The following is a 16,491-nucleotide window of genomic DNA, read 5'->3' as shown; positions in this document are numbered from 1 at the left end:
TGGTAGTGGAAGATGCGGCTGGCGGTGTTGGCGGCTACTGGTGCAAGGTGGAGTAGTTGGTAGGGGAAGCTGCAACGTGATGTTGTTGTTGGTTTTTGTGGGGTAGCTGTGTGCAGGGAGCAGGGGAGTTATTGGTGGATTTGGGCGGCTGCTCTATGGATTTGTGTGGGCAGGGGCTGCTGTGCGATGATAGCTGGGTGGGGGTTGCCGGAGAGTGGGTGGAGTTGCCTGAGAATGGGCGGGGCCGGGTTTGGGATGGAGCTGCTGTGAGGAGATTCGTGGGGAGAGGAAGAATATGGAAGGAAATGATAAGTGGGCCCCACAAACGGAAATAGTAACGGAAACTATTAAGTGGTAGCAAAACCTATACTTTTTGGTTTTAGGTGGTAGTAAAATTAAATTAAAATTTAGATGGGTAGCAAAAGTGAAATAGGGGTGTTTTGGTGGTACCAAAATTCAATTTTTTTAAAAAAAATTATTTAAAAGTGAAACTTTACATTAATATCTATCTAACAACCTATATTATGATTAAATATATAATTATTACGTTTATAAGAAACTAAAGTCAAAATTAATGTAGATAAATAGTGGGAAAAAAATAAAAATAAAAAAGGTTGACAAAAATAATCCTAACTTTCGTCGGTTCGCTATCCCAACTTTGGATTATTTTTAAATAGTCCGAACTTTGGGGGTAATCGAACCTGTTAAAGAGTTTTTTTTTTTCTTTTTTTTGGGGGTGGGAGGTTTAAGTGACACGTGTCACCACGTGAATGGTTGAAAATAAATTAAAAAAACACCCAAGTCCAACCCACGACAACCCCACCACCACCCAAGTCCGGCACTCCGGCGTCCCTCCTTGATAAGTCGTGTTTTGTGTATATTATTTAGCTTGTTTTTAGTTGGTTTTATTAGCTTAGTCGAGTGTTTGAGTCCGTTTTGGTGTAATTTGGTTTAGTTTCGATGATTCGATGCTTTTATGGGTAGTTTCGTTGTTTTTGATGTATTTCAGGATTAACGGAGCTAATATGGAGATTTTACGAAGTCACGAAGCTATGCCGAGGCCCACGAATATTAAATCATGTGTTCGAGACGAACTTGAGTGAAAATGAAGCAAAATGTTGATGAAATACTTGACAAATATGACATCTGTTCACTATTATGCTCATAACTTTTGGTATACAAATGATAATAGAGTGATTCAAATTGTATTGGAAAGTAGACTTGAAGACCTTTCCAACGATATATAACACATCTCAAATGGAGCTTCGGATATGAAGTTATGACTGATTTGAGATGAGTGATACGCGCAGCAGAGCAGGCACGTCCGTGCCCAAAACCAGGCACGTCCGTGCCTGGAAGACAGACTCAACAACAATTTGCTACGCAGTGAGGCACGTCCGTGCCTCCCTATTAGGCACGTCCGTGCCTCCTGGGATTCTTGTGCGCCAAGGCTTAGCTGATTTTCTTATCTTTTTAGGTTTTTATAAATACTTTTTAGCCTTGTTTTTTTTGAGGATTATTCATTAAGCCTTATTTTGTTTTATTATTCTCTCTTTAAGAACTAGTTCTCCATTATTTTTCTAAGTTTTTGTAATTCAAGATTCAAGCTTTCTACTTTCAATTTTATTCAAGATTTGGTATTTATTTTTCATCCTTTGTTATTCAATTATGTTTTCATTATTTATTATTGTTTTTGTTTCTTTAATCATGTGTGAGTAGATTCTTTAATTCAAGATCTAGTGTAGCCCTATTATTATTGATGCATGAATTAAATCTTTAAATTCTTTAACAACTTTAACAATTGAATTGCTAAATTGATTGTGATTATGCCAATGCTAGGTTAGACGTCACTATAGTATTGCAATTATTCCATTGTTTTTATCACAGCGAGAGTTGGGTATAAACGGATTTGAGTAAATCAATTTAGGGTTTGATTCTCAACACGAGAGTAGTTGGGTTCGATAATTGGGAAGTGAGAGTAATGTGTTTAATGTCTCTAATATGCATGATACCATGAGAATAGGCTTGATTGTATGTTAGGGAAGCCATTGATACTCGAGAGAGATCCTTGGTATTTATTAGGGTTTACTTTTCCCCGTTCGATTGAATTCGTATGTTAAGGGTAGAATTACAATTGCATCGATAATAATTGTGGTGAAACTAGATCTTGGATGTTTTAAGTACTTGATTTAATCATCTTATTTAGTTTATTTTCGAATTCTTCTCATACTTAGTTCCTTAGATAATTGATTCTTGCTTAGTAGAAATTCGAGTCTATTTAATTATTTCTGAACCTTAGTCTCTTGGGATCCGACCCTTACTTGCCAGTCTACATTAGTATTGGTCTGTTAGGTTATTTTTGATAGGTATGCGACACGCCTATTACTCCTCCCACCGGCCTAGCCCAGATCCCCTCCCCAACCGTCGGCTTCGCCTTTTCTCGACGCCCTTTCCCCTAAAACCTCCACCGTGAACCTCCAAATCTAAACCGTTAAAAAAAAAAACCAGCCCACCGCATAAACCCCTCCAAATTAGCGCTCCCTCACCCTCGGACCCCGAGGGTGGGGGAGCGCCGACTTGGGGGGGTTTGTGTGGTGGGCTGTTTTTTTTTTTTCTTTTTTTTTTATGGTTTGGGTTTATTTGCGGTTGAGGTTAGGTAATTTAGGGTGAAGCAGGAAGAAAGCGCCGCCAGCGCGAGGGAAGGATGGTCTGGAAGCCGGCGCCGGCGTGAGGGAAGGTCGGCGGTGGTGGTTGGGGGCTCCGGAAGCAGCTAACGCCGGTGGTATTAAGGGTTGTCGGTGGCTAGTCCTCTTTTAATTTTTTTTTTGTTTTTTAAGTTTTTCTTTTAATTCAACCAATCATGTGGTATCACGTGTCCTCGTAACTTGATATAACAGGTTCGGTGACCGGTTGGGATCATTTAAAGCGAATACCCCCTAAAGTTCGGATTATTTAAAAATAATCCAAAATTGAGATTATTTTGAGCGAATCGGCAATAGTTGAAATTGTTTTTGTCAATTTTTCTAAAAAATAAAATAAACGTGTCAATTATATTAAGACGAATGAAGTATCTTTGAAATTGAATCTCACATCCACTCCATCAATTACTCCGTAATTACTTGCTTGGGTCGGGTGCAGGTTAATTTGTGGGTGGTGCCTGGTTTAGATCATAAAATCTCTGGTTAGTGAATGAGTTACTAATTTCTTAGATTCAATTGGGTTGGTCATGATCAATTTCAGTTCGGGTTAGCTATTGATCCACTAATTTTCTTTGCACATATGACTAACATGCCTATCAAGAAGCCCACATTAGGCCCAACACATATTCTACAACCCCAAATTCTAATCAATCAACAAATAAGACAATGAAGTTGCATGCCTTCATCAAATTAATTAAAGCGGACACAACACATCTCAGATCTCACAACCCAACAGAATCACCAAGGCCTGTTCCTCAAACATTATAACGAGAGCCAACATACACACATACACAATATAACCTAGACGAGAGTGAGGGATAATTAAAGTGGTTAAAGCTTCCCTTTCGATTCTAGATGATTTTGGGATCGATTCTCATCACTCGCCTTTGTGGCTCTCTAAACACCAAAAAAAACAATATAACCTAGACATGCTCGATATATATTTGCTCATCTCGTCTTAATTAGATTTGAATGAGTCTTAACCTTTGTCTTGATCAAAAACTTGAAGTTTCGGCTTCATTTTGAACACTTAAACTCAACCTTTTGTTGCCAAATTTTTTCTTATAAATTCATACCTAAATTAATGATCCTCTACACAAATTAAAGATATTGCAATCCTATTCACAATTCTAATTATCAATATGTAAAAATTATAAAAAGTTTATATTATGAAAATATAAAATGACACGATTCTAAGTAGATCCCATGTGAATATGTTTTATTACAAGTTCATAACTATAAATCACAAAAATAGTCAAAGTAGAGTTTGTAAATATTGTCAAAAGTCAAAACGTGTCAGCTAAAAAAGAAATAGAAGAAGTAATTGTTACCATTTTTCTTGTGTTTAGAGAGCCACAAAGGCAGGTGATGAGAATCGATCCCAAAATCTCTTGCAACCGGGAGGAAAACTCTAACCACTTGAGCTAATTCTTACTCTCAAACTCTTATCATTTTCTAAGATTTAATCGGGTCAGTCAAGGACTCAAGGTCAGTATAGACTAACAAGTAGCCCACATTTGGCCCAAAATATTTTCCACAACCCCAAATTCTAATCCAGCCAATCGTGAAGTAGAAGTCCATCAACAAATGAAACAATGAACTACAGCAAATTAAAGCAGCCCATATTTGGCGGCCCTAAATGATGCACGCAAAATCCTAGGCTATCTCAAACTTTAAAACAAGTTTGCATATTACACAAGAAAAAAACTAATACACACAACACAACACCACCCTTACCCCGAAAAAAAGTAAAAACAAACACCCTTACATGCTTGGGTATAAGAGTTTGTCACGGACATCTAAAACGGCTAGTTGTCACTCAATTTGACTTTGAAACATTGTAACCAAGTAATTGCTCTTTAAACTTGTCACATTTTACTTATTATTATTAAACTCATCCTTATAACACATGACGATTCTCATAGATTTTACATAAAACCAATATTATTTTAATATAAATGTAGTAAGAACATCACAAGGCTCTTTCATCAAGCTATAGTATAAGCTCATAAACATACGAATTAGCTCTCTAACCAATTAGGCCCTGTTCACTTCACCTTTAAAAAAATTAAAAATTTTACAATAGTCGTTTGAAATATGATTATCATAATGTTTTAATGATTATATAGTTCATAATTGACATATTTTTTTCAAGTAATTAATTATATTACTTAATTGATGGTATTAAATAGTATTATCAATATTTTTTTTTTATTTATCAAACTTTTAGTTTCAGTTATATAATTTTTATTCTTATTTTATAGTTTCTCAAAAAATATTTATTTTATGCTAGATTAAAATTTTCGAAATTCTTGTGGCCATTTTATAACGTGAAAAAATGAACCGATCATATTATATATCATTAAAATAATATAATAGTTATTTTTCAAATGACCGCTATAAAATCATCCTAAAAAATAATATTAAGTAAAATTAATTTCAGTTCAGTAAAATTAAGTTCAATTCAGTAAAATTAAGTAACTATAAAGAAAAAATATAATAGAAAATCAGTAAAAAATAATTTCAATTCAACAAAAATAATTTCAGTTCAGTAAAATTAATTTCACCTTAATAAAAATAATTTAAGTTAAACAAAAATAATTTCATTTCAGTAAAAATAATTTCAACTGAGCAAAAATAAGATGAAGTAAACGAAGCCTTAGACTTATTTCAGCATCCTCTATTTCTCCCTAATTGAAAATTTGAAATCTTGTAATTTTAACTTTTTCAAATTTCAACATCTCTATCATTTCATTTTCTTGTCTTTTCCTTTGACAATTTTCCATGTATATCCTTTTCAATTTTCTATTGTAAGAATTTTAAATAAACCAACTAGACTTTTATAATATAAAGATGGGGACATAAACCTTACAACTATGTAAGTCGAAACACATTTATCGACATAAACCCACCTCTTCCTTTATTTGAATATTAGCATAATATCTTCTTCTTCTTCTTCTTTTTTTTTAATTTTTTTTTAATATTCTTTTATTGACCAATCCAAAAATCAGAGTAATTAATTATAATATAATTAAACTCTCTCGAATCTTAAGCTCCTCACACAATTCCACGTCTCTTACGTATTGGCCCCACTTCAACTATAATATAATGTACTTATTAAATTTTATAAATCACCGATTAAAGCGACAATTTTGTACAAGTTTGTTCTTCAAAACAAATAAACTTGTACCATAATTATTTATTTGCTAATCTAATTTATCTCTAGCACTTGTCAACATTTTATTACACATTGAAACTTATTATAAAAATCACCTAAAGACGTGCTCCAACGTTACACCCGATTCAATCATTTCATGGTTTAGCATATAATAATTAACACTAGCAATATTGTCAATTACTACTTGTCTATATCCATCCTCCTATTCTAGTATATGTATATATTAAAGCCTTACAATCGAAGGAAGTATATAAGAGGGTCAAAAACCTCAAAAACACCAAGTTATTATATACATCAAATATGATGAGGAGTCACAAGAGAGGTAGTACCAATTATCTTGGTACCGATAGAACACGGCTACTCGCCCTAGGCACATTGTTCGGGTTTGTAGCGGGTGCACTACTGATGTCGGCTTTTGAGGGGTCTGTAGGCAGGTGGTCCTCTTATCGATATTCTTTCTCCTCCGTGTCCACCGCCACACCGGTGCAGCTGAAGGCGATCCTTCACTACGCGACTTCCAAGGTGGTCCCACAACAGTCCCTAAAGGAGGTTACGGAGTCATATAACGTACTCCAAACCCTAGGGTCATGCAACTTCCTAGTATTCGGGTTGGGTCATGACTCCCTCATGTGGGCCGCACTTAACCCGAATGGGACCACCCTTTTCTTAGAAGAGTCCCCGGAATGGGTCACCTCCGTTTTAAAAGGCGCGCCTTTTTTAAACGCCATAACGGTGTCATATAAAACAAAGCTCCTAGAAGCCGATAAGCTACTAGAAACGTACCGGGAGGAACCCGACTGCCGGCCCGAGAGGGCCTTCTTGAAGGGGAACCAGCATTGCAAGCTAGCCTTGGATAACCTACCAGAAGAAGTGTATGAAAGGGAGTGGGATGTGATCATGATCGACGCGCCTAGGGGATACTCCCCGGAACACCCGGGGAGGATGGCGGCGATATTCTCCGCAGCCGTGATGGCGCGTGAGAGGAAAGGGGTAGGTAATACACATGTTTTCTTACATGATGTTAACAGAAAAGTGGAGGAAACGTTTGCAAAAGAGTTTTTGTGCATGAAATATAAGGTTGGTAGTGTTGGAAGGTTGTGGCATTTTGAAATTCCACCGGTTAGCAATGATAATAACGGCGGTAGTATCAATAATTTTTGTTAACCCCGTTTAATATATTAATATTAAGAAATTAAATATACTGATATTATATATTTTTTTTCATTTATACTGTTGTTCCTGTCTTCTATTTTTTTTTTTTGGGTTTACTCATTGTTTTTGCATTTTGAATATACAAGTACATCGTTATTGTTATTACTACGTTTTGAAAGTTCATCAACATCTAGTACGTGTCTAACTTAGATTTACTATATAACGAGTATTATATACGAGTTGTCATCGCCTAATTGGAGCGGTGAACATTGAGATAAATATAACTTGGTATCATTATTGCTGTTATCATATCTTATTATCTTTGATACATTATGATATTATGTCCAGTAAATAACTAAATATATAGGAGCGAGTATTATAATTCATTTCATTAATGTGTATTTAATGATTTTATGTATATCTTTTAATCTCATCATTCTCTTTTTAATAACTCTCTATCATTAGAATAATTTTCTACATTATATTACTATTTTGGAGAAAAGTCTACGACCTATGATTTCATTATATATATAGTTGATCACTTATACCTAGTTGATGGTTTTAAAGAAAAGTCGTCTACAACTTATTGTTACTCCATAATTAAAAAGATAAAGTAAATATACACGAAAAATTATACTCAAATTGATTTATTGATTGCATAAGGCTATCGTTATAAAATTCCTATTGTTGTCACCATTATTGAGCATGAGCATATGCAATGGCTTCAACATCTTCAAAGAAAACATGGTTGGAATCAATCTAGTTTGAAAGAAAATCGTGGGCGGTGTTGTCATGAGGAATATATAGATTTTACGCTTTTTATTCATGTTACATTTATCATATCACTTGTCTAATTTTTTTTGTATTTCATAAATTCATTATAAATTAATTAAAATATCGATGTAATACTCCATATTATTTATTTATTCACCACACTAGCTAATCATATATGTACTATTCCATTGAGTGAGTAATTGAGTATTAGTATATTAATTACCTATAGAATTTACCCTAAAAATCTGTGCAAAACCTTAGGTGACAAACAAGAAATCGAGTGAAATATTATACTTATTTGTATACTAGTTTTTGAACTTTTTCGAGTTGCAAATTAATAACTAATTTCTCACTGCTCTTTTCCTTCATCTCACTACGTATCACGCAAAGAAACCTCTAAGAAATGTGATATTACCTTTTTAACCTTTATTGAACGTGCAATCTGATCACTTTCCTTACTTCCCAAATTTTCTATTGCTTACAATTTTAAAAAGGTACTACCTTTCTAAAACCTATGCATTAACATTAACAATATTTTAAAGTCCTCTAGTACTAGTACTATATATATAACACCTTACTACAATACTCTAGACTACAACATCAAATAGTAATAACTAAACAAAATATGAAGGGTCACAAAACCAACCAGTCTGATCGGGCATGGTTTATCGCCATTGGTGTGTTCTTGGGGTTCGTCTCGGGTGCACTCTTAATGTCGGCTTTTACGAGCCGATGGTCATCTAATCAATATTCACTCACCTCCATGCCCGTCCAAGGAAGGGCCATCCTTCACTATGCGACCTCAAAGATAATCCCACAACAAACCCTGGAAGAGGTTACAGAGTCATTTAACGTACTACAATCCTTAAGTCCATGTAACTTTCTCATATACGGATTAGGTTATGATTCCCTCATGTGGGCTGGACTCAACCCAAATGGGACCACCCTCTTTTTAGAGGAGTCCCCTGAGTGGGTCACCACAGTACTAAAAGATGCACCGTTTTTGAACGCAAAAACAGTGCCATACAGAACACAACTTAGAGACGCCGATCAAATACTAAAAACATACAAAAAGAATCCAGATTGCCAATTCTCTAGGGCTTTCTTAAAGGGTAACCAAAACTGCCTTTTGGCCTTAGAGAACCTACCAGATGAGGTGTACCTACGAGAGTGGGACGTGATCATGGTCGACGCCCCAAGGGGGTACTCCCCGGAGCATCCAGGGAGGATGGCGGCGATATTCTCTGCAGCCGTGATGGCGCGTGACCGGAAGCGTCCCGGGAATACACACGTGTTCTTGCATGATGTTGATAGACCAGTGGAGAAAAAGTTTGCGGAGGAATTTTTGTGTAGTAAGTATAGAGTTGGAGCTGTAGGAAGATTATGGCATTTTGAGATCCCACCATCTGGACCTATTAATGAGGGTAAAACAAGTTTTTGTTAAGGATGGATCAATCGAATTTCTTTTTATTATTGTTGGTATGTGATCGTTACATAGCGAGGTAAGGCTACGTAAATTATATTGTTGTCTAAAATAATTACATGTATCGAAACTTACACTTATAATTTATGAAGAGTACACATAATTATTGGATAAGCATCAAACTCTCGACCTCAGATTTAATTTACATGAGAGATATTATATTATTGCTTTTAATATTTGCGACTTACAAAGTTTTTTACTTATTTTTGAAATTTATTTCTTTATACTACGTATTTATTTATGAGGACTATACAAAGTTTTCTTGTCTTATTGGTATAGTTTGTAGTTATATTGATTTGGATTGAGTTATTTAAGGTCACAGTACGTACATATATTTGATATATATACATTGTGAATCTTGTGATGTAATTTATTTATGCTTGAAAAGTATATATTGAGGGATGATTCTACTGATGACACCAAAACATGCTGACTGGCATGTTATAGTTGGTCAATTTTTCATTTATTTTTAAAAGCCAAATTATACTATACATTACGTATGTATTATTATAAATACATTTATTTTTTTTATAAAATACATACTTGTTGTATTTAAAAATTTATTTTAATTTTTAAAAATTATTTTCGAATCTGCTTCCATGAGCGCACCTTCTGGATCTTCAATTGGAGCACAATTTGAAGTTGTTGCGGCTATTGAAGGTCGGAATTGTTGTAATTGGGTGGCGAATTACTGTAATTGATGGTGGATTGGAGGTTCTAATTGTCGCAATTGCTGTTGCGTTTTGGTGTTGTTGGTGAATTGAAGCGTGGATTGAAGGTGGTGGTTGCGTTGGTGACTGAAAATGGTGCTGCTGGGCGATGGTGATTGATTGCGGGGCAGAAGGATGCGGCAGACTGGGCTGCTGTAGTGTAGTGGTGCGGTAGGTGGAGCGGCGAGAGGGCTACTGGTGTCTCGCTGCTCTGTTGTCCGACAGTTAGAGGTGGTTGTTTTGCTGCTAGGTGGTGCGGCAGCGGTGAGTTGCTGGGTTGCAGGCAGCCGGTAGCTTGTGGTGGTGCAGGTGCGGTGAAAAGGCAGGGACACAAAGGGATTTTCATAATTATGATTAAGTATTTCTAAAAAAAAAATACATGTATTATACAGGGTACATAATATAAATACAATTTTAATATATTACGGACATTAAAAATAATTCAAAATAAAAATCAAAATACTAACTATGGGTCAATCAGATTTCGCCTCATTAGCATATTATGGTGCCTTTTTTGAAGAATGACATTGTAGAATTTGCTTTTTATTATGTACTTATACTTGTTTATAAATCGTATTCATAATTAGAGGATAAGAATTAAACTTTTTACCTCAAGTCGTCTAATCCTGTATATGAGTGAACATTACTTTCAAATTTTGATGATTGGAACATATATATGAATTGAATTATTTAATTTATTTTTGTAACTTTATATAAAGTTTAATTTGTTTAGAACAGTACGTAGAAGTGGTAGTAGTACGTACTTCTTCATTAAGCTTTCTTTATCATATTGATATATTGATAATTTGATATAGTTTCTATTCATCATAATATTTTGCATAAAGTATTTTGAGCTTAAAGTACATGCATAATGTGATTTTCATGATTTATACGTACATATGAAAAGGATGTGCAACTAAAAGTTTTAATAAGTTCCCTCAAAAAGAACTAAAAAGTTGTTAAGTTTAAATTTATAATTTAGCCATTTATTACCTAATTAAGATATTTTTATGAATTGTATATATCTCCGAATTCACCAATAATCAAGCTTGCTTTGTATATAATCATAGAGGGATAATAGCTCGCCTACATAACGGACTTATAAAGAGGTGATTAGATACAGTGCATATATTTGTAATTGCATGATTTCCATCTATAATAATAAACCTTGTAGCTTTAGAGAGAGAGAGAGTAAACTAATGATATTTTGTTAGATTTACCGAGTAAGCTAATGATAATTTGTTAGAGAGAGAGAGAGTAAGCTAATGATATTTTGTTAGATTTATTAGATACAGTGTATATATTTGTAATTGCATGAATTCCATCTATAAACCTTGCTTTGTATATAATCATATTTTGTTAGATTTACAAGATATAATCAATGTTTTCTGATATTGATAATATTCGTAACTAACATTTTCTAGTTAAATTATTTTTCAATTGGTCAAATAATCGAAAGTACCGAGTAAGCTAAGGTTGGTCCAAAGCTTAATTATCGTCACATGGATTGGGGACTCACAAAATTAAAGCATCCTTATTGGTCTAAGTTGACCTTGGAGTTTGTGAGATGTAGTAACTTAAGGCTAATACCAATATACCATTGCGTGATACGTGATTTATCATTTTATCTAAATTGAAGCTTTTATATACAAGTTAATTAGTGTATGTTGTTATAACTTATAAGCATCAAATACATTTAACATTTTATTATAAAATAAATACAATTAAGGAAAAATTGATTATATTAATCCCACCTTTAGCCGATTCGCTGTTAATAATCCCACTTTTAGATTATTATTAATAATCCCACCTTTATAGGGGATCTTCTCCTATTGGTCTCTTATGACCGATAACCTGTACATTGGGAAAAAAAAATTATATAATTTAATTAACACGCGGCACTAAATAATTGGTAAAAAAAAAAAAAACTAAAAAAAAATTTTGGTCAAAAAAAAAAAAAACCTATTTTTTTTCCCCAACGACCACCCTAACCTCCAACCTCTGGCAGCCCCTCCTCCCCATCCCCACCACTGGAACCCCTATCCCCACCGCCGGAACCCCCATACCTATCGCCGGAACACCCATCATTTCCATCCCCACCCAGCAAAATCCGCCCCAGCTCTCCCTAAAACCACCCCGATTTTCAATAAAAAAATGTTTTTTAAAAAAAAAACCTTCAAGAGCGGTTAGAGGGGGTTTTCGGTGGAGTTTCATGGGTTTATGGCGATTTTCGGCGGAGTTTCGATGGTTTATGGTGGTTTTCGGTGGAGTTTCGAGGGTTTAAGGCGGTTTTCAGCAGAGTTTTGGGGGTTCTCGGCTATAGTGGTGATGGTGGTTTCGAGGGTGGGATTTGGGTCAGGGGATGATTTCGTCGGTGGATTTGATCGGCGGGGTGGTCTTTGCTTCCGGCCGGCTGTTTTACGGTGGGGCTAGGTTAAGGGTTAGGGTTTCACGGTGGGTGTAGGGGTGGCCAATGGTTTTTTTTTTTTTTGTTTTTTTTTTCAGTTTTTAATTTTTAAATTTTTTTCAACCAATTACGAAACGACACGTGGCATCTTAACCTATCAAAATCAATTACCAACAGTTTAAGGACCAATAGAAGAAGATCCCCTATAAAGGTGGGATTATTAACTGCGAACCGACTAAAGGTAGGATTATTAGAATCAATTTTTCCTACAATTAATGTAAAAATTGAAGATGGATTATGTCTAATATACTACCTACGTTTCTAAATGTTCGACTCACTTAGTATTCATGTAGTCAAAATAAAATAAGTTCGACCACAGTTTATGACTTATACAATAGAAGTAAAATAGCATGTGAGATCTTATTAGACTCACCTTATTATAAAATTTTCAAATATCAAATTTTTGTAATTTTTACTCATACATAGTCAAAGATATTCATGGTCAAAGATGTTCATTGGAGACCGCGCAAATGCAAAGTGAGTCAAAATTTCGAAAACGAAGGGAGTATATATTTTGTGTTAACTTCTTACATATTTCATCCATGCATATATAAACAATGCATACATCACTACATATTGAGATTCAATTAGTGTCGACGTTGTAGTGTTTTGTTTTGTTAATCAGGCAACAAATATTTAATCGTATTGTAGAAGCTTCTAGATCGATAGATCGAGTGTTTAAAATGATCATAAACAGTTTTTTGAGAAGTTAAGGCTATTGCATATACTAGTAATATAATTTCCAAAGCAATTAAATATAAAAGCTCCAAACAAAAGAAAAAAAAAATAAAGACATCATCAATAGATGTATGAGCTTATTTATTTTTTATTTTTTTAAAGTATTAGTTATAGATGTTTTTTGTTCAAAAAAGAAAAAGTTATAAATGTTAATTAATTTCAATTGGTATGAGAATACATATACACCTTAACTTTGATATTTGTTAGTGACAAACTGATGTGGATTAATTGTCTATGTGAACCAACTAACAACTTTCTTTCATCTTTTACAAGTCAATGGATTGTAACAAAACCCAAGATAAAAGTATTATATAATGCTATTTTTCTTTTCTTTTTTTTAGCACTATATCACATTCGCTTGTTAATTATTATTTCCTCTTCTTTAATTGTGTGAATCAATTATCTGAGTAATTTTGTTGAATATATACGTAGTAATTAGAAAATCAAAAGTTCACGTGTACAAAGTATTTTTTTTTTATAAACACAATTAATCGATGTGTTCATAGAAGGTGTGAATATGTCATCGGTTAATGACCACAAACATAATTAATACTCTATTAATTACTAATAGACACGAAGCAAATTAATTGCAACTTTTTATCCAATTTTTAATACTCACGATGAGTCGATGATGATAAGTTCTTCTAACAAGATACAATAGTTAGTATAGGAGATTTATTCTCTTGGACGTTTATAACTTTTTCTATTATAACTTTTTCTTATAATACCTAGTACTGCCTTTATTTTATTAGATATACTAGGTAACTTTTACATATTTATAAGCAGTTTTTTATTCTGTTACATGTATTTGCTGACTTATTGTACTATACATTGAACCTTTTGTTTAATTAAGATTAAAATTAAGCATTACAGAATTAACCAGAATTAGTGATATATAATTTGCACCGAAAAATATATTCTTGTCGCACTACTTTAGTACTTTTGTCAGTGGAATTGACAAAAAAATTAAGTGAATCTTGTTTACTTTAATGCCACGTAGCATGTGGTCGGTAAACTGTACGGGACATTGTTTTTTGTCTTAAGTACAGTGCGGTAAAAAATGTACACTTGTCGTTATTTTACGTAGTTGACGAAAAAAGGAGACATCAAGCGTGAAAGTGGGTTGCACAATAATCAAAGAGATCTATAACAACCAATCAAATTGCGCCACTTGGTTACTAGCCAGTAGTCAACATTAAAGCCATTTAAATTCTTGAGATTTTGCTTAATTTATTCCTAAAAAAAATAAAAATAAAAAATAAAAAAACTACTACTCCATATTTGATCTAGTTTCATGGTCATTTTACTAGACTTAAATGAATCTTTATGTAGCTTCTTAATGGATAAAGAGATAATTTGTACGTATAAAATATTTTAAGATTAGCATTGTATTTCTCTAACCTCAAAGATTAACTAGAAAGTTTCAAACAAGTACTAATAATAGTTCATAATATTCAATAGTAGTTATTGATAAAAAGATGTAAATAACAATTCGTTTTACTTCATATTACTTCACAGTTTATTGCTAAATACTTTGTCTTATGTTATTTAATACTTGTAGCAGTATTTTCATAGGAATTGGAATCAACTAACTCTTTGTGTATTTTGTAACATGTTTTTTTTTTTTTTTTTTTTTTTTTTTTTTTTTTTTTTTTTTTGTGAAACTGAGTGACAAAACATCAAACAAAAAAAAAAAGAGTTATTAGCTAGGCACAAAACAAGTGTGGCAACTACATACTCATATTATTAGAAAAAACCTTCTTCAATTACAGGAGTAGGTTTTAAAGCAATATGAACTTTTGAAATTTGATCTACACCGTACCTTTGTTGACAATCTACTTTGTTATTGCTCTATTGTATTCTATATTTGACCTTATTTACATGTTATTTATGAAGTTTATACATATGTCCTTACATTACCAATTATATGCAAGCTAGGGATGGAAAACAATTGCAAAGAGAATGACACACATACATGTTGAGAAATAATTATCCTATTTACATTATTGAAGAACCTATAAGGCAAGGAGAAAAAGAAGAAAGACAATTAACTCAATCATAACTTTGCTGGAGCTATAACACCGCCTATTAAACATCAACTACATACATATTATTAGGTTAGACTTCTAGCTATTAAGCTTGTGTGTGGGAAAATCTTCCGTTTGATGTGCCTTGATTTAGCTCTGTTAAAGTTTAATGGTATTGAGTGAAGATTATAATTCAGACCAATCATCTATTTCATAAAGTGACATGTCATTGATTTGTTCCACATTAGAAAAATAATGAAATGACTGATTTAACATGTATAAGTCTGACAATCTATTTCACTTACAACATACAATTGCATAGTAAACTCTCAATCGATGTAGGTTTATTTTAGGATGTATGTGTTTTGTTTACCTTGGAAAAAAAAAAGGTTTTTAAAACATTGAGTGAAATGGGTATCCGTATAACGATAAGTAAAGTTTATGTGAAGTAAATACATAGATCCTTAGACAAATAAAAAAAAATGATCACCAACCTAAATGCACCAAATTTAATGAACTCCTTTTGTCAAATGAAATATTCTTATCAATATACTCCATATGATATAATTACACATCTACGTTTAATATTATAGTTAATTTGATTTCTTATTGTTCCGATGGAAATTGACGATAATGTGAAAGGGACTACCACGTGTGAAAAAAGGAAGGATTGAAATAAAAGACAAATAATGTCGTGGACACTTTTCAATTCAAGGATGGAATTGGAAGATTAGAAGATCCTAACTTATGGAGAAGTTAGCCAAAAGAAAAGACAAATGAAATAACGCACATACATCTTCAACAATATTTTGTTATTTAAGTTATCGTACATGAACACGAAAAATCCTCTACAATTAAAATAAAAAGCTTATGCCATAAATTCCTTAACCTTCCTACATACTCATATAATGTTCCAATTTCCAAGCAATCAACACCGCATTTTTCGGATAACAGTCGATAGGCCGTAGATATACATTCCACTTCTTACCAAGGCAATGACCCAAATAACATGAAGTGTATCTTGTCAAAAAAAAAAAAAAAAAAAAAAAGAATAAATGGGGCGTTTGGAATGTGAAAATAGGAGTTTGGAGATTAAAATGTAGGATAAGAATTGGGAATTGATTGTTCGGAATATATAAAAATATGACAATACAAAAATACAAAAATTACCGTTTCTAACCTTTCTCCTCCAATCTTTTCATTAATGACAAAAATGTTATTTTCTACCAATTTTCATTCTCATCCATTTATTACCTACCCTTC

The 16,491-nt window shown here is 33.2% G+C and overlaps 2 protein-coding genes across 2 annotated transcripts; both read left to right on the top strand.

Moving 5' to 3' along the window:
• The first annotated feature begins 5,986 nt into the window (after positions 1-5,986).
• LOC110710999 (probable methyltransferase At1g27930) lies at positions 5,987-7,101 on the top strand. Its single transcript, XM_021889366.1, has one exon. It carries the CDS (start codon positions 6,178-6,180, stop codon positions 7,039-7,041), a length of 864 nt encoding a protein of 287 aa, XP_021745058.1. The 5' UTR covers positions 5,987-6,177; the 3' UTR covers positions 7,042-7,101.
• A 1,285-nt stretch (positions 7,102-8,386) lies between these two features.
• On the top strand, positions 8,387-9,760 carry LOC110707204 (probable methyltransferase At1g27930). The gene has a single exon (XM_021885210.1). The coding sequence runs from the start codon at positions 8,429-8,431 to the stop codon at positions 9,245-9,247; it is 819 nt and encodes a 272-aa protein (XP_021740902.1). The 5' UTR covers positions 8,387-8,428; the 3' UTR covers positions 9,248-9,760.
• Positions 9,761-16,491: the final 6,731 nt, after the last annotated feature.

Source organism: Chenopodium quinoa, unplaced genomic scaffold (genome assembly GCF_001683475.1).
Source record: "Chenopodium quinoa cultivar QQ74 unplaced genomic scaffold, ASM168347v1, whole genome shotgun sequence".
NCBI classification, from domain to species: domain Eukaryota; kingdom Viridiplantae; phylum Streptophyta; class Magnoliopsida; order Caryophyllales; family Amaranthaceae; genus Chenopodium; species Chenopodium quinoa.
The sequence above is the reverse complement of the archived record's forward strand: the minus strand, read 5'-3'. Positions and strand labels throughout refer to the sequence as shown.

Bases quoted from the DNA above. Each gene is read 5' to 3' on its own strand.
- LOC110710999 (XM_021889366.1), top strand. From the start codon at position 6,178: ATGATGAGGAGTCACAAGAGAGGTAGTACCAATTATCTTGGTACCGAT.
- LOC110707204 (XM_021885210.1), top strand. From the start codon at position 8,429: ATGAAGGGTCACAAAACCAACCAGTCTGATCGGGCATGGTTTATCGCC.